General features: G+C 39.0%; 1 protein-coding gene across 1 annotated transcript; it reads left to right on the top strand.

Moving 5' to 3' along the window:
* The first annotated feature begins 1,245 nt into the window (after positions 1–1,245).
* Ltn1 (E3 ubiquitin-protein ligase listerin) lies at positions 1,246–26,930 on the top strand. The gene is made up of 27 exons (XM_073084029.1): positions 1,246–1,451; positions 2,437–2,631; positions 3,017–3,148; positions 3,772–3,906; positions 4,030–4,145; positions 4,998–5,174; positions 5,528–5,696; positions 6,369–6,435; positions 6,511–6,628; positions 6,770–7,604; positions 8,411–8,603; positions 9,060–9,370; positions 9,821–9,835; positions 10,915–11,057; positions 11,678–12,170; positions 12,255–12,929; positions 13,139–13,518; positions 14,521–14,701; positions 15,150–15,336; positions 15,777–16,013; positions 16,497–16,623; positions 17,421–17,564; positions 19,002–19,147; positions 20,967–21,190; positions 22,284–22,454; positions 23,493–23,660; positions 24,419–26,930. Exons 1-27 carry the CDS (start codon positions 1,404–1,406, stop codon positions 24,476–24,478), a joined length of 5,847 nt encoding a protein of 1,948 aa, XP_072940130.1. The 5' UTR covers positions 1,246–1,403; the 3' UTR covers positions 24,479–26,930.
* Positions 26,931–27,023: the final 93 nt, after the last annotated feature.

The raw sequence follows: 27,023 nt of genomic DNA, 5'->3' as shown, positions 1-27,023 counted from the left end.
AGCAACCCAAAGAGTATAGTAACCATATAGGAACATGGCCATAGGCGAGATGAGAACATCGAATTTGATTTGAATATGATGTTAACCAAATACTTTACGGTAACGGAACACTAATAAAAACACAAGAGGTTATACAATATAAGGTAAGTTACGTGTAAGAGACAGCCCTACACGTTAAGGCTGCATCGCGCAGCCCTACACCGTGCTCACGCTGCCTGCATCGTGCCTTCGCCAGTGTTGGCAACCTGGGAGATGGCGCTGATCGTACCAGGGGCGTAAAATTATCGTATCTGCCGAAAAATTATCGTACATTTCATAAGAACGCGTTAGTTATTAATGAAAATAGATATTTATCATAAATTTATATTGCACTCGACCGCCCGACCGGCCCGACACGTCATTTTTCGAGTTTTATGATTTTCACATGGGTGCACCGCGCACCCGGGCGCGATGCACGCGTGAGGGATGGCGCGAAAATTTGTGCGATTCAAAAATGTTACGAAAATTAAATGGCTTCAAAGTTAATCAAACAATTATTAAATTTATTTATGCATACTTACAGTGACAGAATATGTATTTATGTATCGAAGTTTATTTCTATATTTTCAATGTGTTGACGTCACGCTACGATATGACACTTGACCGCCTGTTTTGGCGTAACGTTCCGTTTACCGTAATAAAAATATATTTTTTATTAATAAATAGCCCTTTTTTCGAAAAAATGATCAATGAAAGGCATATATAATACGTATATGAATTCATTAAAACAGTTTCCCAAAAAGTGTCAAGTAGCCAATTATCGTACATTTGCGTACGATAATGACTCGCAATCGTACATCGTACGGTGGTATCAAATTATCGTACATGTACGATAATTATCGTACGGTTGCCAACACTGGCCTTCGCGGAACGGCCAACGCTGACGAGGCGCATCCCACGTGCAGGTGGCCGTCCACCATGGGAACAGTTCACCTCCATCGCGGAAAGTGACACTATCTATCTCATATATTTCTTATTATTCCTTATTGTTACAAGTTGTGTTTAAATTTAAATAAAAATTTAATTCGTTCGGGAAATAGACTATTGCAATTCTTTTCCTCGATGCCCAAGTCCCATAACTGGTATATAAACAAAAGTAAAGAATGTATTAACCATAGACAAATATACTGTTTGGTATACAATCAATGATTTCATGTCGTTGGACTTTGAGATGTCGACCAGTAAGCTACGTCAACTGTCAATGTCACATTAGCAGTATTATCACGTCAGTCGTCAATAGATGACTTCTTGACGAAGACATCAAATCGTAGTAAATTTTGATTCTTATAAAAATAACAACAATCAACAGTTTCGAGTTAAATTCATCGTTTTAAAAGTGACCGATGATCGTACAGTGAACCAACATGGGTGGTAAGGCCAAGCAATCAAACAGAACCAAGAACAATGTGAGAGTAAGTGCATTATCAATAGTTATGTTTTTCTTCAAGCCGCCATCTGCTTCATATGGAAAATCAATAGCCTCTCGAATGTTACATTCATATGAACAAAGATTATAATATTCTTCATAACATAAGGTATAATTGCCCTAACGTAGTCCTGTGCCAAATTAAATATTTGACGCTTTTTGATATGGAGTTTGATGACAGTGGAAGAAGGATTTTCTTCAGAATTCCCGGCTTTGATAAAAGTAATAGCCACCATTTTGCGTTTGAATTTTTAATATACATTTGGCTGTTACCCTATTAATAGTTATAGACACAAATTGGTACATTCATGCAATGGTTTGGAAATAGTTGAAAGAAATAAAGAAAGCACTACTTGTGCAATCTAGTTATAAACTAAATGGAAGCTAGATTGAATTGAATCTTACTATTAAATATTACATTGATGGGATTCAGTGATTATAAATAAGGTTGTAGATATATATTTTGTCTTTTTGTTGTATATTCTTAGCTAAGCCCCTGATCTGATGTTGATAAAGGTAGGCAAAAAAAGATGAGATGTTGCGAATTATTGTTCTTGGTTGGCTACTTATTGGTGATTACAGTGAAGTCTTCTGACCTTACTAAATAAATATGACCTTATAATACAAAAAGAAAACAAATTGAATGTTGACTCAGCCCATCCTAAGTAGCATAGCTTGGGAGCCAAGAGAATCAAGTTTTTCGTATCATAATATAATGTGTATTTTATATGGAAACAGCTTTGAAACTTAACTTGCAACCATTTTGCACAGTAAAAATATCACTGAGGTACATTTCTATGATTCTACAAATGGTGGTACAAAATTCACACATTGTTTGGACCTGATAATTGTTTTTAGCTGATTATTTCTTTATAGGACAAAATTCTTGGCCGCTTTTGGTGACACAAACCTATGCCATTGACTATAATATCAATAATCTTATTTTATATTATGTATCTTATTTATTACAGCCATCTAGCAGTGGTCGTAGCGCTGAACTAATCAGCAACAAGGTAGACCCATCCCTGCTACTGGTGGGGCCCGGGAAATTACTCCCTTCTGTGTTCCCCGGACTCGGCAGTGGCACTCAAGAACGGCCACTCAGTAATGAGTTCCTCCTATGCTTCAAGAAGTTCCATAAGAAGGACCCTATCACCAAGATCAAGGTTAGTTTCACTCAATAATTTTCATGTTGTACTATACCACACCGCTCCAGTGAATGGGTGAAGTTAGTGACTATCCTGATTAGTATGTCTTCAATCCAAAACATTTAACTAACTCCCAATCCAATTCTAAACTTTATAGATTGGCTGAGCTTACATAAGCCATGGATTTATAAACTTTGCAGTTTGTCCATTGTTTTCTTTTTGTTGTTTATTTGTATGTTTACTTTTAAATATTGAAAGTATTTTAGTCTAACTTTTAACCTAAGTATGTGTCTCTGTTTTTCAAATTTGATATTTTATGAGGAGACTTAAGAAAGAAAGAACATAATAATTATTTCATTTGTTTTCGCTTATTTATGTTTGCATTTTATATTATCATTTTCAGGCCCTTAATGAGCTCAAAGAATTAGTAGCAAACAGCGAGCAAGATGAAGTGGTCAATGCACTGTCGAGCTGGGCGCACTACTACCCATCCTTAACAGTTGACATGGATAGAAAAGTTCGGGAGGCTACACAGGTATGATATAGTCAATACATGTTATTTTCTTTTTAATATTCTCTTATGTCTAATGTCTACTAAAGGGGAGGTCTGATATATCTACCTTAATTAATAATATCCTAAATTAATTAAAAATCACTAAAAAAAATTATTAAATTTCCTATTGTAGCAGAAAGTCTGTAGTGGAAACAATGCCGTGATTTTTTTCCTACATGGAAGTCAATCAGTCAGTACTTCACCATTGTCTTCTGGTTAACCGATTCCGTGCGGATGGCACCACAGTTGTGCCACATCCGATACAGTTTTGCCGCATCCGCACGGAATCGGTTAATATTGTAGACATGCTTATATAGTTTTGCTTATATATCTACAGGGGCAAAATCTGGTCTGCATTGAATAGCCAACATCAAGTATTAGTATTATTTGTACTGTGTTATAAATGTCCAAAGACTTTAGTTCCAGTTATGTACTACTCTTTTATAATAGGGTGTTGTAGGTGCCATAGATACAAAAACAATATACATAGTCAAAATATAGAAATCTAAATCCATTTTTCACAATTAAGATGCATGCTTCATTTGACTGTGATATAGATTACCTACTCAGTTACGATATCGCATGACGGTTTGGTTGTATCGCAGGCGTGCCACGGCGACATCGTGCGCAAGTGCGGGCGGCAGGTGGCGCTGCAGCTGAAGCGGCTGCTGCCCGCCTGGCTGTTGGCGCAGCACGACGACTATGCGCCCGCGCACTACATCGCGCACAACGACCTCAATGTATGTATGCACTTTATATATTTTAAGTTGTTCTATTTGCAAATTAATAATTTATATTTATCTTGTACTACTTATTAAATTAAAGCAAAATATATTTTTCAGTAATTTTCTCGCTATTTTCAGACAACATTCCCTAATGACAAACTGTCAGAGGCGATAAAATTCTGCAAGGTGGAAATAACGAACTTGCTCCTGGACAACCTGAAAGGAAACGCAGGCTTCTTGTTAAGTGGTAAAAAGTATGTATGGATCATTTTCTTAATACTATTGTAGTAGCAAACTAGCATGCAGGTCACTTGATGGTATGTGGCTACTGCTGGCTGTGGACATCAGTAGTCAACCCCACATAAGATTAGATTTCTATCTGAAGTTGAATATATCTTGTTTCTTCTGAAGACAAAGTTGTAATGCCATACTTTATGTGGCTTCTTTTTCACACCCACAAAAGTAGCCATCTTGTGTGAAGCACACACTGCTGTTATTAGGCTGAAATAGGTGTTTTGGTGGTGTCTTTGAAGTCGAAGCACAAACATTTTTACCATCTGTGCATAGATAAGTATAGATATCTGTGCATAGATAAGTATAGATATCTCACTGCCTTGTAATTGAAGGAAGCCATTAAATGGTTGAAACGGCTGACAATTTTGTCAGCCATTTATGGCTGACATGGTGTAATTTACGCGGAACAATGCCGACATTCGCAGCTAGGTGGTGAAAAACACGAAATCGAAGAAAAAGCGCGGAGAAATGTTGGTTCATTCGTAAATGCTCTAAACACTACATTATTAATATTTTTCAAACACGAAAATAGATGACACATTATCATTTCAATTGTCAAAACTGATTACATTTTCTTGTTAGGAGTGAGTAATCTTTACTAATCTATGACCATACCCATAAAAGTGGAACACTGGAATTAGGCTGAAATAGGTGTGTTGGTGGTGTCGTTCGCCACCTTCTGTGTGTGCAGGGTGGACCCATAAAAGTGGAACACAGCAGCACTTCACACTGTCGTTATTAAGCTGAAATATGTGTGGCGGTAGGGTCTCTAGAGTCGAAGTACATAAAGTTTTACCACCTGTGTGGTGCAGGGTGCAGGACGATGAGGAGCGTCAGGCGGTGCTGGCGCGCGTGACGGCGAGCTCGCTGCGCGCGCTGTGCCCGCTGCCGCGCGCGCTGCCCGCCGCCTGGCTGTGGGACGCGCTGCAGCCGCTGCTCTGCGCCAACACCTTCTGGGCGTTCGCGCAGAACGACTCCCACCACGTCAGGTACGTACCGACACTAACTGCATGGAAGTTTAGTGCTAGCGCAGAATGACTCGATGTCATTGTATGAAAAGTGCTGGAATGGCACAGGTCGCAGCATGTCCGATGTATACGGTATACATACGCTAGTCACTGTCATTTATATTGGATTCCGATATATTTTTATTTCAGATATTCAATATCCGATATTTTTGGTAACAGACCTTCACCAATGTAGTTTCTCTAGTTAAACTGCTCTAAATCTGACAGGATATCTGTGCTTAGCAGAGAAGCAATAATAGGTTAACGATAAATGAGGACGAAGTATCTTTCTTTGCATACGTTTTGTTCTATTACCTACTGTGTGTGTGCTTCAGGGCGGCGTGGTACGTGCTGATGGGCGTGCTGGCGGAGGAGTACCCGGAGCGGCTCGCGACGCACGGCCGGCGCGCCGTGCGCGCCCTGCTCGCGCACCGCGAGGCCGCGCCCGCGCACGCCGCGCCGCACCGCTGGCGCGCGCTCGTCGCCTTCATGCACCACGTGGAGGTACCGCGCCAAGAGGCCTGCCCTTTTTTTTTTTGTTTACGAGGGGGAAACCTTCAAAAGGTACCCGGTGCCGTGGGAGCGACACAGGGTTATGTGGGAAAGAGGCCTGCCCTAGAAATCCTAGCTATCCTGTGCTAGCAACACACGCTACGCAACGCATGTTAGACCTTTCCAGCGTGACTGGACAAGTGGCGTAAGGTCGTCAACGTCGGAAATACTTTCGCGACACTTTTCGGCCCTCGCCGCAAACTTTCCGCGATCAGGAGGTAGCTTGGCAGGTTCCACAGGTAGGTACTTAGGATGTCACATTGATCGCTCGTTTCACATGGTGCCTCAGGTGGATCATGTGATACAACAGACCTGTGCTGCATGAGCGATGCTCTCAGTGTGCTGCATCTTATTTACCGACCCGCACCAAACTAAAGATGAAGGTACAAAATGTTTATCCGATCACGCCTAACCTATGGGCGCTGGCGTAGTTCGAGCTGGTGTCAGAATCAAATAGGAAATGTCTCCAACTCTTTACCGCCCTATATTAGAAACGATGTCTTCAACAAACAACATGCTTGATCTTAAGGATAATAATGCCTATGCAACCCATGACTTCATATTACGATCATATCTTATTTACTTTCATTTTAATTACCTAATTTCTCTATTGTTTTCTTCTAGGATTGGCCGTCTTATATGGACAATAATGATCTTCTTATCAAAAGATTGTTAGACGTATTAGAAAATGGTAAGTTCCAGCAAACTCGTGTACTTCAAAATAAATATACAGTATGTATATTGATACATAATTTGTTTCTTCCAGCGGCGTGGGGCGAAGCTACCAAGCTGACAGTATTAATAATACCGATTTTAACGCATCTACCTGCGGAACTCCTCACCAGAGACTTCTTTATGACTTTCTTCAATGCCTCATTCAAAGGGTTAGACAAACTCTTCAACTTTTAACTTAATAGAAGCCGTTGTGCATCGTTATAGTTAATGAGATATTGTAAAAAAAAATATCATTTAAAACCATGTTCTGTTCTGCCCATTATGATTAAAATATTGTTGATTAATTTCAGGCTTTACCAAAAAATGTTGCTGAGCGTGAAGAGCGAGCGCGAGAATTGGAACAACATGATCGCGGTTTGCATCCGCTACGTGTCTACGCACCACCAGGGCGAGGACTACGCCGTGGCGCTCGCCAGCTGGGCGCACCGCACGTGGCTCGACACCGCCCTCACTGTCCCCGAGTCACACGCCAAGGCTCACCTGATCAACTCCACCGCCACTCACATGGCCGGCCTGGTCAAGTACTGGCTCGATCAGGCCGCCGGCGGCAATCTCATCTTCGATCAGATGATCCGCAACTTCTGGCTAAACATCGGCTCGACGATGCTCACTCAGGTCGAGAAGTTAACCACCGACCGCGATGATACCGTTAATCTGATAGAAGCGCACACTCTGTTTATCATGACTCTGAAGAGCGCCTTCATCCACGGCGGCAAAAGGAAACGCAGCATTAAGTTTCAGGACGAACAGGACGAAACCGCGAACCTTGTACCCTTGCAAATTGAGTGTGATGAGATCACGTACAAGAGATTCCATCATAACCTAGTGGATGCGGCGGAGATGCTCATCGGTCACTACTTCGAATTTGCGAGTAATCACCGACTCGTGGCCACCGTCATACCCACTCTAATGACTTTGTTCAAGGAGTTCCACAGCAAGGAGCTGTTTAGAATGTTGGCACAGAAATTTGAGGCGGAACCTATTTTCAACTTTTGCAATAGGGTACTAAAGGAGTGGTTGGTTGACGAGAATCTCCGTTGCACGGCTGTTGTTGAGGTCACGTTTATACTTCTGCAGTACATCAGCGAGGAGGAACAGAATGCAGTGTTTGATTCCTTTGAAAAGGTAATAAAACATTTATATTAATACGATTCAATTACTTTTTACATTAATTATAATTCTTGATAGAGAATTTATATAATATATCAAAACAAAAATTGTATAAACGAGTGAGTGTAAATCGCGTTAATGTTAAGACGACACATAACAATTATGGTTTTAATTAATATTTCAGTACAAATTAAACAAATGCATATTTGATCGTTTTAGATATTAATTACATTTTTTTTTATGAATAGTAGAATGACGTTCATCTAGTTACGAGTAAAATTATTTGGGTGTTTTTTGTAAATTTAATATTCTGTAGCGACTTCCCGCTACTCGTCAAGAGATGGCGCTGCTGAATCACGCTATCGAAGTTTTTTAAACATCTTGCATATACAGGGTGAATTATGGCAAGGTATGGAAAAATATGTATTTTCTTCATAATTTTCCTTTTCCTTTAATTTGCCACATAACATTACTTCCCAGAATTTGATATTTATAAGCGACACTATCAGATAGTGGAATAATATAGAGGGTGTATTTTTTTTCAAAATGAACTCGTTCGATTCCCGGCTAGGGAAAAAGTAATGATGCAGTTTTAGTTTTTATCAAAATCGGCCTCGTGACAACTTTCAGCATTTTTCGCTAATCCTTATAGTTTCGGATTTGGCCCTGAAGGCCCGTTTGAAAAATTCACCCTGTATATAAGTTCCGAACTGAGACCGTCGGAGCGCGGCCGCTCCCCGGGCATGATTACCTAGCCGGGCGGGTGATCTCCCTTTGCCAAAATTCCAATAAGTCGTGTGAGTAACGTGTTGTCGCGGCAGACGTCCCCCGTGGTGGTGGAGTGGTGCCTGGCGCTGGCGCTGGCGGCGGCGGGCGCGGGCGTGGCGGCGCGCGCGGCGCGGCGCTGGCTGCGCGCGGCCGCCGCCGCCCGCGCCGCGCGCGCGCTGGCCCGCCGCGACGCGCCCGCCGCGCGCCGCCTGCTGCTCGCCGCGCTCGGACGCTACGAGGACGGAGGTAACCCTACACTTACTTATTATATCTACGCATTGTACGGTATACTTGTTAAAAAATATATATTATAACAATGTTCCATTCCGGTACACGATACGAGAGGCGGTAACTATTACATGTAACATAAAAAATATTTAAAATAAATAGTATCTCTGTATATTACAATACAATTTAATATAAACGAGTCAATATGCATTACGTTATGTTTCACGGTAACCGTTTTCGTAACGTTTCAGTTTAAAAGTATTTATCACAAAACTTTTATGCGACGGCACTTCGAGAGTTTTATATAATTAATGAGCTTTTAAAGTATTGAAATAAATAAGACATAGCAAACCATAGATTAACAGCCCTCTTATGACTAAATTACTGTCAAAATATACATGTTTACATAATTATTCTTTAAAAAAATCGATATATTATTACTTATTTCCAAATTTTCCTTCCATGCCTAAACAGAGATGATCCTGAGCAAGGAAGCGATCGACGGGGTGATCGAAACGAGCAGCGAGTTGCTGAACAATCTGATCGCGCACGACGCGGAGATCACGTTGCCCAACGAGACGCAGAGGCTCCGGGCGGAGCGGGGCAAGGGGATGCGGGAGGGGAAGGAGGGGCGGGGCCGGCGGCGGGTGGAGGAGGACGTGTGCGAGGGGCTGGAGGCGCGCGTGCAGCTCAGCGCACAACTGCTGCGCACGCTGCCCGCCTCGCACGCCCAGTGTGGAATCCCCCTATTGCTCAGCCTGTTCCGGCTCACGCTGCACATTCCCGTGAGTACCTGTTGATTATGTATCAAGGAGATAATAATATGCAAGAATAAATGTGAAATTGTCACAATGAAATAACACGAGATCGATCATAATATATCTGATATTATTACATTGTTCAATCGCTCCTTTTAAATCAAACTACGGCTTCGCCAAATTTGTTTGGTTGTCCTTGAGCGTTATTTATACTAGATTTGTCATAATAATTATACCGATATAAAGTAAAAATAAAATAAAGCATGTAGACTAAAATACAAAAACAAAAATAGATGTAGTCAGATTAAAAAATATACAAATCCTTCATTTTTACTAATCTTTCAATTTCTTTGAGGTATTAATTTTTTTGTACGGAACTGCAGAGCCAACCGACATCAGGTGTGTTTTATTTTCTATTTCCGTGTAAATATCTCAAACTTATCATAATTTTCCTTTTTTGTATCATACCCTGGATAGGTACTCAAAAGAGCGGTAAGTATTGTTAGACTACCTGGCATACTTAGTTGCATGATGTTATGCACAGTAGTTGGTTATGAAATAAATGTTATTTTTAAGCATATGCTTTAAAGTATATTAATTATCTAAATGCTTTATTTTCTAGCTGTTTTGTTACATGTAATGAAATTATGTCATAAATGTGTAAAACTGAATTTATATGGATAATCATTTCATTGCTGTGATAATGAAGTAACTTCTTATCGAAAAACATAAGAAATTTAAAAGTAATCCTAGGGTTTTTTATGTACCATAAGAACAGTGATTAAACACATTGTTTAGATGGAAACTTTTCTAACATTGGATGAATTTCTAATGGAGAGTCCTGAAGCTGAAAGTATGATGTCATGTCTCTATCTCCATGACTTCTTACTCTGCCGTCGTCCTTTACTTTATTCTATGTTTAAATGTATCAAATTATATGGAATTCTTTCTTAGCAAATCTTTATAATGTTATGATATTTGTTATTTGCTTTGCATATTATTCTTTTATAAGCAATATGATTTATTGTGCCTATGTATTATTTGTATTTGTGTATAGCCTGCACTTGTTACATTCATATTTATCAACCTATGGTATAATTCTTGAAGTTAAAGCAGTATTAAAAATGTCTAAAGAATTCAACTGTCAATAATAAGTCTCTTGTCCAATTAAAGTCAAAGAATATTTTCTATTTGGGGTTCTTTGTTGATATTGTAATTTTAATGAAAGTCCCTTAATAATAGTAACATACAAAAAGGGATGTAATTCATTGAACATCCATAACATAGCTTGTGCGTACAATTTATGTATAACGTTACAAAGGCTTATGACAATCATCAATCAATAAAATAAAGCATAAAGTTATTTAAAATTTCGGGTAGAGTGTAACCCCAAGCCCTCTGGCTGCGGCTGTTTAGTAATCTTCACATCAAAATTGTCTTAAAGTGTAAATTTGATTACATTGATCTAATTTAAATGGTCCCGAAGAGAAGCTGCTCTGACGCGGATCGATTAGTCTCACAACAAAGCGCCGCAAGCGGTGGAGCGTTTAACAATAGGTGGTGTATTGCAGCGCGGCTCAGCGCAGCTAGCGCTGGAGGCGTGGGCGTGCGCGCGGGACGCGTGGCGCGGCGCGGCGGCGGCGCTGGCGGGCGGCGCGCGCACCGACCTCGTGCGCAGCGCCGTGCAGTACATACACTGGCATCTCTTCCAGGAGTTAGTCACACGCTATTTTAACTATTCAAAGGCATAGACTAGTAAACATTACTCACTCCTAACAAGAAAATGTCACCAGTTTTGACAATTGACATTGTCACTGTCATCTATTTTCGTGTTTGAAAAATATTAAAAAAATGTAATTTTTAGATCATTTACTAATGAAGCGATATTTCGACATTTCTTCGATTTCGTATTTTTGCACCACTTAACTGCACATGTCGGCATTATTCCGCGTAAATTACACTATGACAGCTATTAAATGGCTGACACATTTGTCAGCCGTTTAAACCATTTAATAGCTTCCTTCAATTACAAGGTGGTGAGATATCTATACTTATCTATGTTTAAAGGAGATTCTTTATAAAATTTCTTTATAAGGTTATTTTATGGTTATTTATAAATTTTTGAACGTCAATAAGTACTATGTACCTTTCGGAATCCTATCGGAAGATGTTCCGTTGTGCTAAAAAACGCGAAAAGTAACTGCATTACATACATCTAACGATTTGTTTAAAAATTTCTGCACAACAACAGAATAAAAAATATAATTCAACATAAAATAATGTTTCATTAAAAATTGTTGTTAACTTACAAATCATTATTCATTATTTTTTCAGCTTGGAAAATCTAAACATTCAGCGAATTGATCACATGGTTTCGCTCTGCCCGCATTTTGTGATCCCCAGCGACGATTCGCCCGTGCCCTCCGATCCTACCGATCTCGTTGTGCACTCTAAACTAGTTCTAAACATCGAACGCAAAAACCAACCTACCCTAATTCCCTTGGACGTGTTCGCATTACAAGTGGACGCCATCTGGGGCAACATCAACTGTCCTTTCGAGGACGACAACGACTTCATTGCAGAAGTGGTCAGAGATAAAGCAGTACTCACAAAAGAAACCCTCATGTTACACGTGTACGGCATACTGTTCCGCGCGTTATACATGAAGACCATAGTACTACGCAAAGTCGAGACCGATGATGAATCGGACGAAGATGAGCCGACCTGGTGCAATGACATTCTGAAAGTGGACTACTTCCAGGAACAGTTTTGCAGTGTTCTCTATGATTGTGTGATTCTTGACGTGCTCTTCGACCGTTACACCTTTGTAAGTATACCATACTTTCTATCCGAACAACAAAACATATTAAATTATTATTTACAATTATTTTAATATGCCCTTAATTTTTAGTGGCGTCACTATGACATAATTAGTGAAGTAAAGAATCGCATGGACAACATACTCAAGGAAATAATATGTGAAATCTCAGTAGACATGAAGGAGAAGCTTACAGCCTTACTCGGGGACCAAGCCGACACGCACGGCTATTACTGGGTTTACGCGAACCAGTACTACAAGGATATGACGGTAGAAGTGCAGCGTGAAAAAGTAGCCCGAGAGAAAGAAACACGAGAATCTGATAGCGCAACAATAGTAGATCTTTCTGAAACAAAAGATGATGATAAAACAGATTCAGAAGTAACAGATAAACCTGACGATGATAGAGTACAATCAGAAGGTGCAGACGTGGACACTGACGTTGAAGATCAAAATGAAAGTTCAGAATCTACTCCCGTTTCTTCGAGCTTTGAAATTATCGACAATACTGATATTGTGGATTCACTTACACTATCCAACGTGGGCACAGAACCCAACACGGGTGAGAGCTCGACTAAGGAGGAAGCTGTTCCACTCACTGATATTTTAAAGGCATATTACAACAGTTGTAAGCGAAGAAAAACCAGTTATTTGAATAAGGCTGCTAAACCAAAAGCCAACGTGGCTTCCAAGTCTGAAGATGTTGCTCTATACCTTGACATGTTGGGAGAGATGGTCCTTAAGAACGGATATTTCCATGAAATTCAGGTGAGAATGGCTACGTGTACTCTATTGATTATATATTGTCTAATAGTTTTTCATTCAAAATTTCATTCATCTTTGTAGAATTATTTCCGAAACAATCAAAAAATCAAAAATGATTGTTTCGTACCCTAAGTGACTTCAACTGGAGCTTAAGTATTGTTATTAATTTAAGACTATAAGTACTCATTTTTTTAATAAAATATTAATTTCAGATGAAGGCTGCATTGATAAAGAAACGAAAGCAAAAAACGGAACGACAAATGAGAGATAAAATCGAGTACAAGTTGACTGAAATGGAATTGAACGCTGAACACAAAGTACAAGAAGGACCGAGTTTATCCCATGAGAGGGATAATGAAGACTATATAAATACAAGCCTAAGTGTAAACGAAATGTATTCGAAGTACGAAGAAGATGTCTTATACACAGCAAGTGACTTGGCGATGATTCGCAGTTACTACTGCGTGTATGCTGCCCAGGTGCCACAAGTGGATGAGTTCATTAATGACGTCGCGAAACTTAAGACTGAGGGCAACTTAGACGCCGTTATCAACGGGTACTATAGACACAATGAGACTTTGCTCTTTGAAAGGTAAATGAGACTGTTCCTATAATAATGGCTTATATCAGATTTTGGGGCTAGACTTGTCTGCAGTAAATTCATATTTTTTTTCAAGTACAAAATCTATTATAATACTTGTACGTGTTATATTCAATACTTGCGTATTGATGATCGAAATTGAACAATTTCTTGTAGGCAGAACTTTGTTGATGTTGATCTTTGGTAGGTAAAACATTGGGTAAATTGTTTATTGGTTATAATTGGTTTTATTTAGAGTTGAATATAGATTGCTCACAATTGTGCAATGACCACACATCTCGTGGATTATACACTGGTTTGTTTCTGCAGTTTTTTTTTATTTTTTTTTTATTTTATTTATTTTTTTTTTATTTCAAAAAACAATTATAAGATATATAATTTGGAAGGTGGTAGAACCCTTTGTGGTGCGACTCCGGCAGCACCACAGCCACTATTTCAGCCATATAACGGCAGTGTTAAGCGCTGCTGTGTTCTGGTTTGAAGGATGTGGTAAGGGAGACATACTTTTCCAAAGGCGTTCCAGCTTAGTCCTCAAAGATAGCGGCGCATCTGTGGCTGACCTCAGGTAGAAATATCTATCCTATCTGGGTTTGATTACAGATGTCCATGGGCGGCAGTAGCTTACCATCAGGTGGACTGCATGCTCGTCTGCTACTCCTATATTATAAAAAAAAAGACAGAACTTGACAAATGTTGATGTTTGATACGTAAAACATTGGGTACATTTATTTAGAGTTAAATGGATGTATTTGTACCACTTTGTAGTGACCACTCATCATCAAAAGGTTTATACATTAATTATTTAATTCTATAATTTTTAATTTTAGTTTTTGATTTTGTGTATGTCTTTTTTTTCTTCAATTTATTTTTTTGATTTTTATCTTTGTATATTTAGTTTTAAGATTATAATGTGTGCTGCAATTGTCTTGAATAAATGATATTATTATTTATTTAACAAGATAATATGATGTTAAGTTACGTATTGTTATTCAGAGATCTAAAAGACGCGAGCTGGCTGCAGCTGTCGGGCACGGCGGCCGTGCTGCAGGCGCTGTGCGGCGCCGTGCCGCGCGGCGGGGCGGCGCCGGCGCCGCGCTGGGACTTCACCAACATCACGCTCTGCGCCGTGCTCTCCTCGCTCGCCACCAGCAAACGCCTGTGGGGCACCACCAAGGTTACACCGGTTTATAATATGTTATCGAAAATACATTTTTAAAATCCGTGTACTTCATAAATTTGCAACGTTAGAGGAAAGTAGGTAAGTGTAAGTAAAGAATAGGGGATAAAGAAGAATTTTATAGGTTAAAAAATAAAATTCGGTTTTCGGTAATCGATTTAAATATAACCAATACTACTAGTGGTACATAAGAATACGATCTTAATAATAAGGTTATAGTCCGCGTAAAACTGCTAGTCCGCTCTGAATATAGAAAATAATCGCATCGCCATAGCAAATTGTACGACTATACCTGCTTACAACAACTTCAAAGCGGACTAGCAGTTTGGCGCAAACTATACCAAGACTATTATAGCCTATAAAATGATCGAAATAAATACATGACAGTGACAGCCTGCTTATTTTATTAGCGTGCGCCCTAATGTACGTACGGTTATTGCGACAGATGGCGCTAGTAGCGCGTCCCGCACTAGAGCTGTTCTGCGCGGTGCGGCGCTTCGTGAGCAACGTGCCGCGCGAGGCGATGCGGCGGCGGCCCGCGGCGCACGTGGCGGCGCTGCCGCGCGAGTGGCGCGACATCTTCGCGCCCGACGCCAACAAGAACATCTACCTGCTCATATGCCACGTGCTCGGTGAGACACGCACGATAGTCTTATATATGATCTATGTTGGTGAATTGTAACTTGAGTAATCGTTATTTATTTTTTCACACGTTAATTTGACCACTCACAGACAAGACTTGAGATCCAAAAAAATATCTGGATATGTTAAGACATCTTTTAATACTAACAAACTTCCTAAATGTTTGAATAGGTAACTTTACCGAAAGCACGTACAAAAAATATACCCTAATGCTTATTCTACAGATTGAAATTATATGTAGTATAATTCTAATCAAAAATCTTTCCAGCTTGTTTTAATATCAACCAAAAGTAACGGAATCAACTTTAATTTACTTTTTCTTCCGGTTTTGTTTTATCTGCATTTCTTACCCAAAGTTTACCTATTATCAAGATTTTCGAATCAGTCATTTAGTTTTATTTTCTTATATGCACGATTGCTTCGTTACCAGACAACAGCTCGAACGAGGTGACGGCGAGCCAAGTGGCGGTGATCCAAAGCCTGATGTCAGCGGCGCGCTACCTGGACGCGGGCGCGATGCCGGCGGTGCTGCGCACGGGGCTGCTCTCGCTCGAGCGCATAGTGGCCGCCGCCACCACCGCGCTGGTGAAGACAACGCACTACGCGTACAAGTATCTCGCCTACTACACCTTGAAGAGTGTGGCGCCTTCGCTCATTGAGGCTGATTGTATGTTGTTTCATTATCTTCTTCAATCTTTCTTATAATGTTGTCCATATCGTTTGACCAAGATATTGAGAAAGCTAAAGAAAATAGGATCAATTGTTTAGATATTGTGTGGTGTAATGAATGATTTTTTTTAAACTTTAATCACAATAATATATTTCTTACATCGTAAATACATAACAATACGCGATATTATTTATTACATATATACACATTCACATTGTAAGGGTCTATTATTATTCATTGATGAAAGATTACTATACAAAAATCACACGCGAGTAAATTTATGAGCCAGCGGTGCGTACTCGATGATGGATGTTTCGTACATAAAACCTTGTGTGTGTGTGTACCGTATCTTGTAGCAGTGTAGGTATGGTTCATTCGGGACGCTTTTCTTTCGATCGTAACCCCCACACTTCAGTCTGTTACATACGATCGTAATGTATGGGTGTGAATAGTTTAATATCCGTGATGTTATGTTGTCAGTGGGCGTGCTGGCGGCGGGCGGCGGCTCGCAGGACGCGGACGCGCTGCCGACGCTGAGCCTGCAGCTGTACGACGAGCCCTTCGACACGCTGCAGGAGCTCGTCGACGCCGCGCTCAGCACATACGTGTGAGCACACACGTCACGCTTCCCTTAAGGCCAGGCCACACAGAACGCGTATTGTAGCGCCGTGCTAGGGCTTTAGAGCTAGAAGTATAAAGGCCTGGCTACACAGAGCACGTATTCTAGCGCCACGCTAGGGCGTTAGCGCTAGTATTAAATCCTGACGCCGCTGGGTTGTATTGTACTGAGTTACTAGTAAGCGGTCACACAGAGCGTGTACTCGAACGCGCGTTCTCGGACGCGCGCGCGCGTAATTTTTCCCATACAATGACGTTTGTACGAAAATCAAAAAAAATGCTATGCCGAGACAGCCGTATGCATACGCGCTCTGTGTGATCGCTTAGTAGTAACTCTGTACAACACAACTTCGCTCTAGAACGCGGTGTCAGGATTTTCTTCTAGCGCTAACGCCCTACCGTGACGATAATATCGACGAAATACACGATGTGTTCTGTTTGGCTGTTTGGCCCTTATACCTCTAACTCACGTTGTTGACGAACCTTGTCCTTGAAAATACCCAGGATTGTTTTAATTTGGTATTCTAGTTAATTTTGCTTATAGTGTTATATTCAAGGCTGTCTCATCTAGAATATGCCCTAATTATATAAAAATACTAGTATTACCAACAATAATATTTTTGTCATTATTCATCACGTAATACATATATTAAAACAATGTTTAATATTTTACAATCTTTGATCACTGTTCCTATTAGTGATCGAAGTATAGAATATAATAACATATCATAGGATTTTTATAATGTCGACCAAAACAAAAGTATAGTATTAAATGAATGTCTCCAGCGTGTGTGTGGATGTCTGCGAGGTGGTCCCGATGTCGGACAGCCACTCGGTGATCCTCGGCTACCTGCTGCTGGCCGTGGCCATGCACGACCACTGCATGCTCGCCACCAATGATCTGGCATTGCAATACGTCACCGTTTTCAAGTAAGTCGTAGATCACATATTCAAAGATAGTTATAAATAGCATTTTATGTTTGTTGTAAGAATTTAAGCATATAGATAGATAGATAGAGGTTAGAGAGATAGAGATAGAAAGGTTACAGTAGCCAAATAAAAGATTCAGTTAAACGGAAAATGCCTCTTGTGTATCAAATAGTACGAAAAAGGAAAAACTAAAATCGTAGAAGCGCGAGCTGCAGCGTGTGAACAAATTCCTCTGAAATGCGCGCGTAGGTCGTCGGAGCGATAACGTCGCACGAGACCTTGATATCCAACGGTTTTTCTAAACTAAAACTAACACTGCCTACAAGCATACATAAAGTTTTTTTTAGAATGTATCATATTGTTTATAAAAAATGGCATTGTCAGAAAATGTTGTTTTATTCACTTATTTTGTTTTTTTATTATTAACTAGTTGTTGCCCGCGGCTTCGTTCGCGTTTAAAAGAAAATAATATGACATACTAACTTACATCTCGTAATCGATCTCCATCTCTAGTTCCCGTGGGATTTCCGGGATAAAAACTATCCTATGTCCTTTCTCGGGTCTCAGACTATCTTTGTACAAATTTTCATTAAAATCGGTTCTGTGGTTTAAGCGTGAAGAAGAGACAAACAGACAGACAGACAGAGTTACTTTCGCATTTATAATATTACTAGTTTTTGCCCGCGACTTCGCCCGCGTTTAAAGGAAAATTATATGACATACTAACATACATAAAACTGAAAATTCGTACCTTCATTGGAATGGCAGTGGCGCCATCTAGCGAAAATTGATCGTACCAACTCTGAAACCTTCGTAGGCTCATAGACAACAACTTTGCTAAAGATCATCACTTGATCAAATGCATAGTTTACGATTCAATTCTTACTAATATCGATTAAAATAATCGACTTTTTGGTCCAAAAGATCGATTCTCCGATAAATGGATCTTAGATTGCCATCCCTACTTCCCGTGGGATTTCCGGAATAAAAACTACCCTATGTCTTTTCTCGGGTCTCAGACTATCTTTGTACAAAATTTCATTAAAATCGGTTCAGTGGTTTAGGCGTGAAGAAGAGACAACCAGACAGACAGAGTAACTTTCGGATTTATAATATTAGTAAGGATTTGCAAAGAAATTTATTTATTATAATAATAACAGAAATATAATACTACTCATTAAAATTAAAAAAATAATTATACTTATAAAATAAAGATGTCGTCCAAAACTCCAACTTGTGGCATAGTGCCCAGAACGTGCCCAGGGAGCGTTGCCTCGCTGTATGGCGAGGCCAATTTTTTGGGCAACAACGCTGCGAGCCCTCCGGTCTCCCGAAGCGAGAATAAGCCGATAGGACAACTCTTTCATGAAAAGTTTCATGTCAGCCGACCACGGCCGCAACGTCTCAGTTCACTTATTGGAATATTCGCTTACGCAGCACGCACCCGTACGCGGAGGGGCTGGTGCCGGCGGCGCTGCGGCTGCTGCCGGCAGGCGTGGCCGCCTTCGCCGCCGACGCCGCGCCCGCGCTGCCGCGCCGCCTGCTGCCCGGCTTCGTGCGCCCGCAACACTTCCGCCTCGACGGTCAGTGCGCACATACAACATTATATTCTAGGAAAAATGCTGAATCCAATTGACGCCCTCTCGGTTTCTCATGCATTTAATGAATGATATGTTTAATTAATGTTTATTTAAAATGTGTTTAAAAATACCACGGTTTCATGAAAATATACATAAGGTTTACCAATTTCATTCTCGCGTGTTTGACCAACCTCAGATAGAACTCTAATCCTATTTGAGTTGATTAAGGAAACATTATATACCGTAAAAAATATTTATTATCGATATACATGTACTCGTTATAAATCAAATTTTAGTCTAATATAATATTACTTCACAAATTTTTATTAAATTTTATTATAACACCGATTACCAATTGCAATAACCTTGTTAACACTGTAGCCAGTGTTAACAAGGTTATTCACTATATTCGCGAACCTCTATGCTCCATACTCCTGCAACTGTTCCACATAGTGGGTACGTTCGCGCTCCTGGAGCGTGCAACCACTCCATTCGGTGGCAGTTTTTTGGCGAATACAAAGGGGAGCTCAGTCTGTTCGTGGACGCGAGCAAAATACCATCTTCATTAGACCGGTTGCAGATGCGTGGAGCAGTTATTTCGCGAACATAATGGATATCCAGCTTGAGAGTGTGGTGTGTGTCGTAGAGGTGTGCACGAGCGCTTGGCTAGCGTAAAACTGCTAGTCCGCTCTGAATATAGAAACGAATCGCGTCGCCATAGCAAATTGTATGACTACAACTTCAGAGCGGACTAGCAATTTGGTGCGGACTATAACAGTTGCGATAACTTTGTTAACATTGTAGCCGGTCAAGTAGCAATCACGGTGTTTGAAAGTGGTAGAACCTTTTTTGGATCGACTCCGGCGGCACCACCGCCAAACCTATTTCTGCCTAATAACAGCAGTGTTAGGCGCTGCTGTGTTTCGCTTTGAAAGGTGTGATAAGGGAGACATACTTTTCCGAGGCGTTTCAGCTTAGTCCTCAGGGGTTGCGGCGCATCTGTGTCCGACCTCAGGTAAGAATATCTAATCATATCTAGGGTTGAATACAGATGTCCATGGGTGGCAGGAGCCACTTACCAACAGGACTGCATGCTCGTCTGCTACGCTTATGTTATAAATAAATATAATTCAAAAAACTAAAAAAACACGCTTTTATGATAAATTCAACTAAAAAGTAGAAAATAATTTTCAATCTAGGAATCAATTAAGGAACAGTAAATAGTATAATTGTGAAAAAAACGTGGGGTGCTCTACTTATCAGTTTTCGAAAAGAAAAGTTTATTAATTTTTAGTATTTGTTGTTACAGAGACCATCATTATGCATCGTCTGTAAAAAAAAAATCAAGTGTCTATCTATTACGGTTTAAGAGATAAAGCCCTGTGACTCACGAACAGACAGCGGAGGGTTTCGTTTTACCCTTTGAATACGGAATCTTAAATATCATTCTACAAGATGGCATTATAGATATGTTTCAGTACATTTGAGTTATAGGGAAATAGCATTATTATTTTTCAAAACTAAAAATCAATCAATCAAAATAGTAACTTTGCCTGAACTTTCCCTAAGGCGCTTTCTCTCGCCTCGAAAATCGTTAATCGTGAGGATGTCGATGAGGACAATGGTACAAAATTATTAAAATCGTGTATTGTCATCAGTTTTTGATAATTCTTCAAAATTTTAAATAAAACTGAACGTTCAAAGTGGATAGAAATCGGGTTCAAAGATTCCGTTACTGTTACGTACATACATACATACATACATACATACATACAACCCAAGCTAATAAAAGCGTGTTAAAAAAGAGTGTGTTGTATCGCAGAGGTGTGCACGAGCGCGGTGGTCTCCCGGCTGGCGTGCGGGGCGCTGAGCGCGGCGCTGGCGGGGCCGGGCAGCGCGGCGGCGCGCGCGTGGTGGGCGGCGCGCACGGGCCGCGACTCGCGCGCGCTCTCGCGGCTCGTGCGCGCCGCCGTGGCGCCCGCGCTGCTGCAGCGGCAGTTCGCGCAGCTGGCGCGACGCGCGTACGAGCTCGGACCCAGCGTCAAGGTGAGACACTAGTGGGTTAAGATTTTTGTCGCCAAAAACTTAACATTTTTTTTGGAAATTACTGTTGTTAGTTTCCTGTACAGGGTTAATTAGTAATCATCATTCGGCGCTCGATCGATCCGTTGATCATAAATTTTAAATCCTTGTCATTACGAGAAAAGACTGATGTCCAACAGAAAATCAAGAAATCATACAACTGATGTAAAATCTCGTTTAATTCATATAAAAATATATTAATCGAAAATATGCAAAATTATGGTTTTAAAATAACCTGTCTTTATAACTATAATTATGTAAATGTAAGAATCACGGTAGTTTTGTGTACAAAAACATTTTCAAAAAAGCTTAACCACATTAATTCAAATTAACCATATTTTTCCCTAAATGAAAATTGTCTCCTGGTTTAATGGTAATTAAACGCTACTCGCATTACATTATTGAATTTATTAATTTACTATAAATAGAAGTAAATCTGAAATAATGTGATTTTTAATTAAAAAAAGATGAGAGGTGTCAAAGGGACACCCGGATGGAGCGAAGTTCCTTTCGATTAACTATTGAAGGAATTGTAATAACATTTTTGTTCTTTTAAGTTATAAAAATATTTTTTTATCATTAACAAATATAATGTAATATAAACTAGCCTCCTTTCGCAACGCGCAATAAGGTACTTCATTCCAAAAAGTAAAGTAGAATAATTTCAGTATAACGCATCTTTAGAATTACGGTGATGTAAGTATAATATACACGATAGTTTATAAAATAATAATAATGACAATCATGTATTTATTATATGTTTTCTAAATTAAAATTGTTCATTTTTTTTTGGTTTGAATGGGCATTCAAGGCTTCTGTACTACGTTATTGTATTTCTAAAATGTAAACTTGATTAGAATGGAATTTTTAGTTAACAGCTAAAATCGTTTGCATTTTTTTAATTCTATAACTTTAGTGCTAGAGTTAGCGTGTCTGTCATTTATTTATTTATTCTACCAACAGCTTAACAAATAAAACTTATTAACTATAATATTATACGTGTACAACTGTTCTATGTATGTAAGCCAATTATAGGCGTGTGCGTGTCGTGACGCAGGTGGCGATCACCCCGGCGGAGCGCGCGGTGTCGGTGTCGCTGCAGACGGACGAGCGCGTGCTGGCGCTGCGCGTGACGTTCGCGGCCGCGCACCCGCTCGTGGCGCCGCTGGTGCACTCGCCGCCGCCCGGCCCCGACCCCTACTGGCTCACGCTCTACCTCGGATACCGGGTGAGAATACCGACGCGATAACAATGCACTGTGTGCTTGCAACGTAACTTGTCATATGGAGGAGGTTTCGTGAACGACACGTGTTGATGGTGTCATACGTTTAATGAAGCTGTAATCTATATATATAAAAATTCTAATGAAACAAGTGAATGTCGCAAACAGACAAATTTTATTTAAAAAAATAGGGTATGCATAAACAATCATACAACGTTCAAGAGATGGCCTTACTAGTTACTTTTATTATTTTGATACATCATTTTTAACAAAAATCAATTGCTGTTAGTCTCGGTAAAACGCGAGAACCGCTGGACCGATTTGGCTTATTTTAGTTTAGAATAATTTGTGAAAGTCCAGAAAAGGTTTAAAAGGTGAGTAAATATGAAATATATTTCATAAATAGATTCTGAGGCGGTACAAAAAATGGCCGGGTCAGCTAGTAGCATATAATAATTCCTAATTACATTCATCATCATCAAAACAAGCAGTGATAGCCTAGTGTTTAAGAAACTCGGCCTCTCGATCCCACGATCGAGAGGCCGAGGCCCTGGGATTTTAAACGCGGGCCCCATGGCCCGCGTTTAAAATCCCAGGCACCTCCAATTTATCAAAGTTATGTGCGTATTAGAAATGAATTATCACTTGCTATACGGTGAAGGAAAACATCGTAAGGAAACCTACACACCTGAGAGATTTATATAAAAAAATCTCAAAGGTGTGTGAAGTCTACCAATACACACTTAGCCAGCGCGTTGGACTAAGGCCTAATCCTTCTCATTCAGAGAGGAGACCCGTGCCTATATTCGAGATACTTTGAACTAAAAAAACTAAAATTTTCTTAGCAAAACAAATTATACTAAGGAACATAAATAAATATAGTCACGTTAACGACTATCAAACGAGGAAAAATATATCGCCTTTCATATTAAATGGTCTACCAATGTAAATTTATTATAAGTAGCAAATATCATCTAAAATCGGCTACGATTTCGATGCAATCCCATTGTCAAGCTATAGCTAATAACTTGAGTTTTGACACAGAATGGACGGCTGCTCGAGGCATCGCACATGTGGCTGACGGCGGTGGGCGTGGCGCTGCGCGACACCGCCCCCTGCTACGTGTGCTACTGCCACACACACTACGCCGACGGCAGCGTGCCCGCCGTGCCCTGCAACCAGTGCCACAACAAGTTCCACACGCACTGCGTCGTGAGTACAACGACACTTCACACTGCCGCGGCGCCACAGTATAAATATGGAACAATGTAGAAACTCCCTAAAAAGCGTTTTAAACGGCACTCTCACACAAACATGCACATCGACGAGGCCCCTAAGTGGTTTTCGCAGTGCTGCAGTAGCGAGTGTCGCATCAAAACGAGTGGTCTCGTTGCTATTTGTTTTCTATTTATTTGCGCGATCTTTTCTAAAAATGCCACGATCCTATTGCGTGGTATACGACTGTTTGAATTAGGCTTTATCGAAACCGGAGTTATCATTTTTTAAATTCATTTTTATGCTTATTCATCTCATTTATTGCTTTCATTTTTATTCATTTGTATGCTTCCGCCAAAACTCGTAAAAGATTACGCCATAATTTATAACAAATTAAAGATCTACAAAAAATCAAAGTAAGTTGTATCACAAATTCATTGATTATAATAGCACAGTAAATGCTTAAATAGAAATAAATAACACTATTATTAAAAAATAATATAGTGACAACCTTATTACTTCAATGTAATGTAGGTAATTATTTTATCAACTAGGCTTAGTTTCCATAGTGTTCCATATTTGCATTGTGGCGGGGCGCCGGCGGGGGCTACGTGTGCTACGCGCGCTACCGCATGCGCTACGATGCCGCATGCACTACGATTACTTATATGTAGCATTTTTGACATTCCTCGAGTTCCAATTATATTGTAGTATGTCTTTTTGGCCAATTTATATAACTATTCGTACGTTTCCAGCGGCGCTGGTTCCGGTCTTCCAACCGCTCCAACTGCCCCGTGTGCCGCACCAACTTCTGATCGCCGCCTCACCGCCCGCTGTCCGCCGCCACTTAATAATCTACAAGCATAGATTAGTATAAATATCTCACTGCATTGTAATTGAAGGAAGCCACAAATGGCAGACATACGTAAAATGGGTGTTTTTCAAACACGAAAAAAGATGACAGTGACAATTTCAAAACTGGTTTTATTTTCTTGTTAGGAGTGAGTAACCTTTACTAATCTATGCCTACAAGAGACCTCTCACAAATACAACTACTTTGCCTGAACATACGATATTGAATAAATACTAATAAATGTCAACAAATATCATATTTAATAAATTACACTTACACGTATTCTATTTGCATTGTTACTAGTAGTCACTAATATTTCAATAAATTCGTACTTAAAAATAAGGTATACATGCAAAAAAATTACACTTCGTAAAATTTAATAGTCGGTTTTATTATTATTATCTAAAACTAACGTAACTTGATGTATGTATTTATATTCGTATTCTTGTAGTACATTGATAATACAATAATTTTTATAAATTAAGTAGACGATGAACTAAAAATCCCTAAAAATTAAAAAAAATCTAGTTCAGTCATAAATCTATTCGTAAAGTCTGTAGGTATTTTTGCTATATTATTATGAATATTACACTTACATTTTGAGATATTATTAGTTTATTATACAAGAAAAATATCAAGATTTCTAGATGACTAACACTACATGCCAATATATAAAATATTACATCATTTAAAAATATCTATTATACTAGTAATATTAGATAAGCTTAATGAAAACACTTTATTGTGATTGACTTCACAGATAGAAGATAGAAATAGATAAAGTGTTGTCTTTGCTCTATTACTGTTAACGCTCTACATAGACATACGGAGGTTTGCTGGACTATATTGCAACCTCTTAATATATTTGAATCACAATTACTTATTTTGAATTACCAAAACACAGTGACAAAAGCTTGAAAAAGGTAAATTAATATCGAGGACCTAAATATTATATATTCCGATAAATACATAGTTCACTTTGATTCATCTTAAAGCATTAATATTAAAGTAGAAAATCGATGTCTATAATAATTATCATACGTAACAAATCATTAACATGAGCGTTTTAAGGTCATCCCTAAAACGCTCATGTTTCACTTTAAATCTTACGTTACCACTATTAACATTAAGTTATAGTTTATTGCAAAATAATTAAGTTGTTATATTTTGTTATCAAAGGATCTATATATCGAGTATAGATTCAAAAATAGTTAGTGTGCTACCGAAACCCTTCCACCAAAGGGTTTTCACGCTGCGGAAGATTTATTGTTGAGTGTGTACGTACATAGACCTGTATTTGTTTTGGTGATTATGTACTTTAAAATGTTACGTTACTTGTCTTTTTTACAAGCGTTTTTATCATTGCATCGAAACTGAAGTTGACGAATTGTGTTTAAAATAAATAAGTGTTCTAATCAATGCAGCCTCATTATTTGTTATTTATTAAATTCAAAGCTGGGAGGAGGCAATCTATTATAAACGTTATCGTTCCATCAAGACTAGAAAAGTAAAGGTTATTTTGTTAATAAAATATAGAAAATAATTCATTGTAGAATTAAATTTATGATTAGTATAAATTTTGTTTGTAAATTATTTTGTATATATAAGTGTTGCTAAATTTGAATATACAACCCTTGTTAATCATATTGTTACTTGTTACGAAACAACCGGCTATTTATTGAATATTGATTAATGTATGGAAATATTTTGCTGGTGGTAAATAGGTCAGAATGTATAAGTACTTTAGTATGCCACATGCACCCGTATTAATATTCAATCTATCCAATGTATATATGTTATTGTTACTACTAACTTTCTTCAAAGTTAGCCTTTTCCTTTACTTTCCAGAATTTAGACCTTATAAGCTAATAATGCTATCGGATGATGGAATAATACTGGTGTGCTTTTTTTCAAAATGAATTCGTTCGATTCCGGGCTAGGAAAAGAGGTTTAAAAAATCTAATGATGCAGTTTTAGTTTTTATCAAAATAGGCCTAGTAAGTCCTTTCAACATTTTTCACTAATACTCATAGTTTCGGATTTAGCCCTAAAGACTCCTTTGAAAAAATCATTCAGTATATTGTTATTGATATATTTGCTATTACCCCATACTGACATGTTGATACTTGATAAAGGTGCTAAGATGGAATATGTATGGTAAAGCTCCAGTTGTAAATATATTGCCTGCGGGTTGTATATTCGATATGTAAACTTATTAAAATGGCCAGATTCTTTCTTCAACTGCATAATATGTTTTTACCCGTTACTTAGACATTTGTAGTTATACCACTTTTGTAAATTGTGATGTTTAGAATAAAATTTACGATTATTTATTAACATAAATGTGAGCTTAATCTTCGTAGATCTATGTTATAAATGTCTTTAATGAAAAATAAAAGTTGATAAAAAATTCAGTGACGGTTTTATTACACTTAAAGTTCCGATATATAGGGTAGTAAGGTAAAGTAATTAATAGATTCTGATAAGGTAATACCATAGATTAGTAA

The sequence above is a fragment of the Epargyreus clarus genome, unplaced genomic scaffold (assembly GCF_041222505.1).
Source record: "Epargyreus clarus isolate Ecla_fem2 unplaced genomic scaffold, WU_Ecla_fem_2.2 ptg000019l, whole genome shotgun sequence".
Classification (NCBI taxonomy): Eukaryota; Metazoa; Arthropoda; class Insecta; order Lepidoptera; family Hesperiidae; genus Epargyreus; species Epargyreus clarus.
Note: the sequence above shows the minus strand (reverse complement) of the source record. Positions and strands in the feature narration are given on the sequence as shown.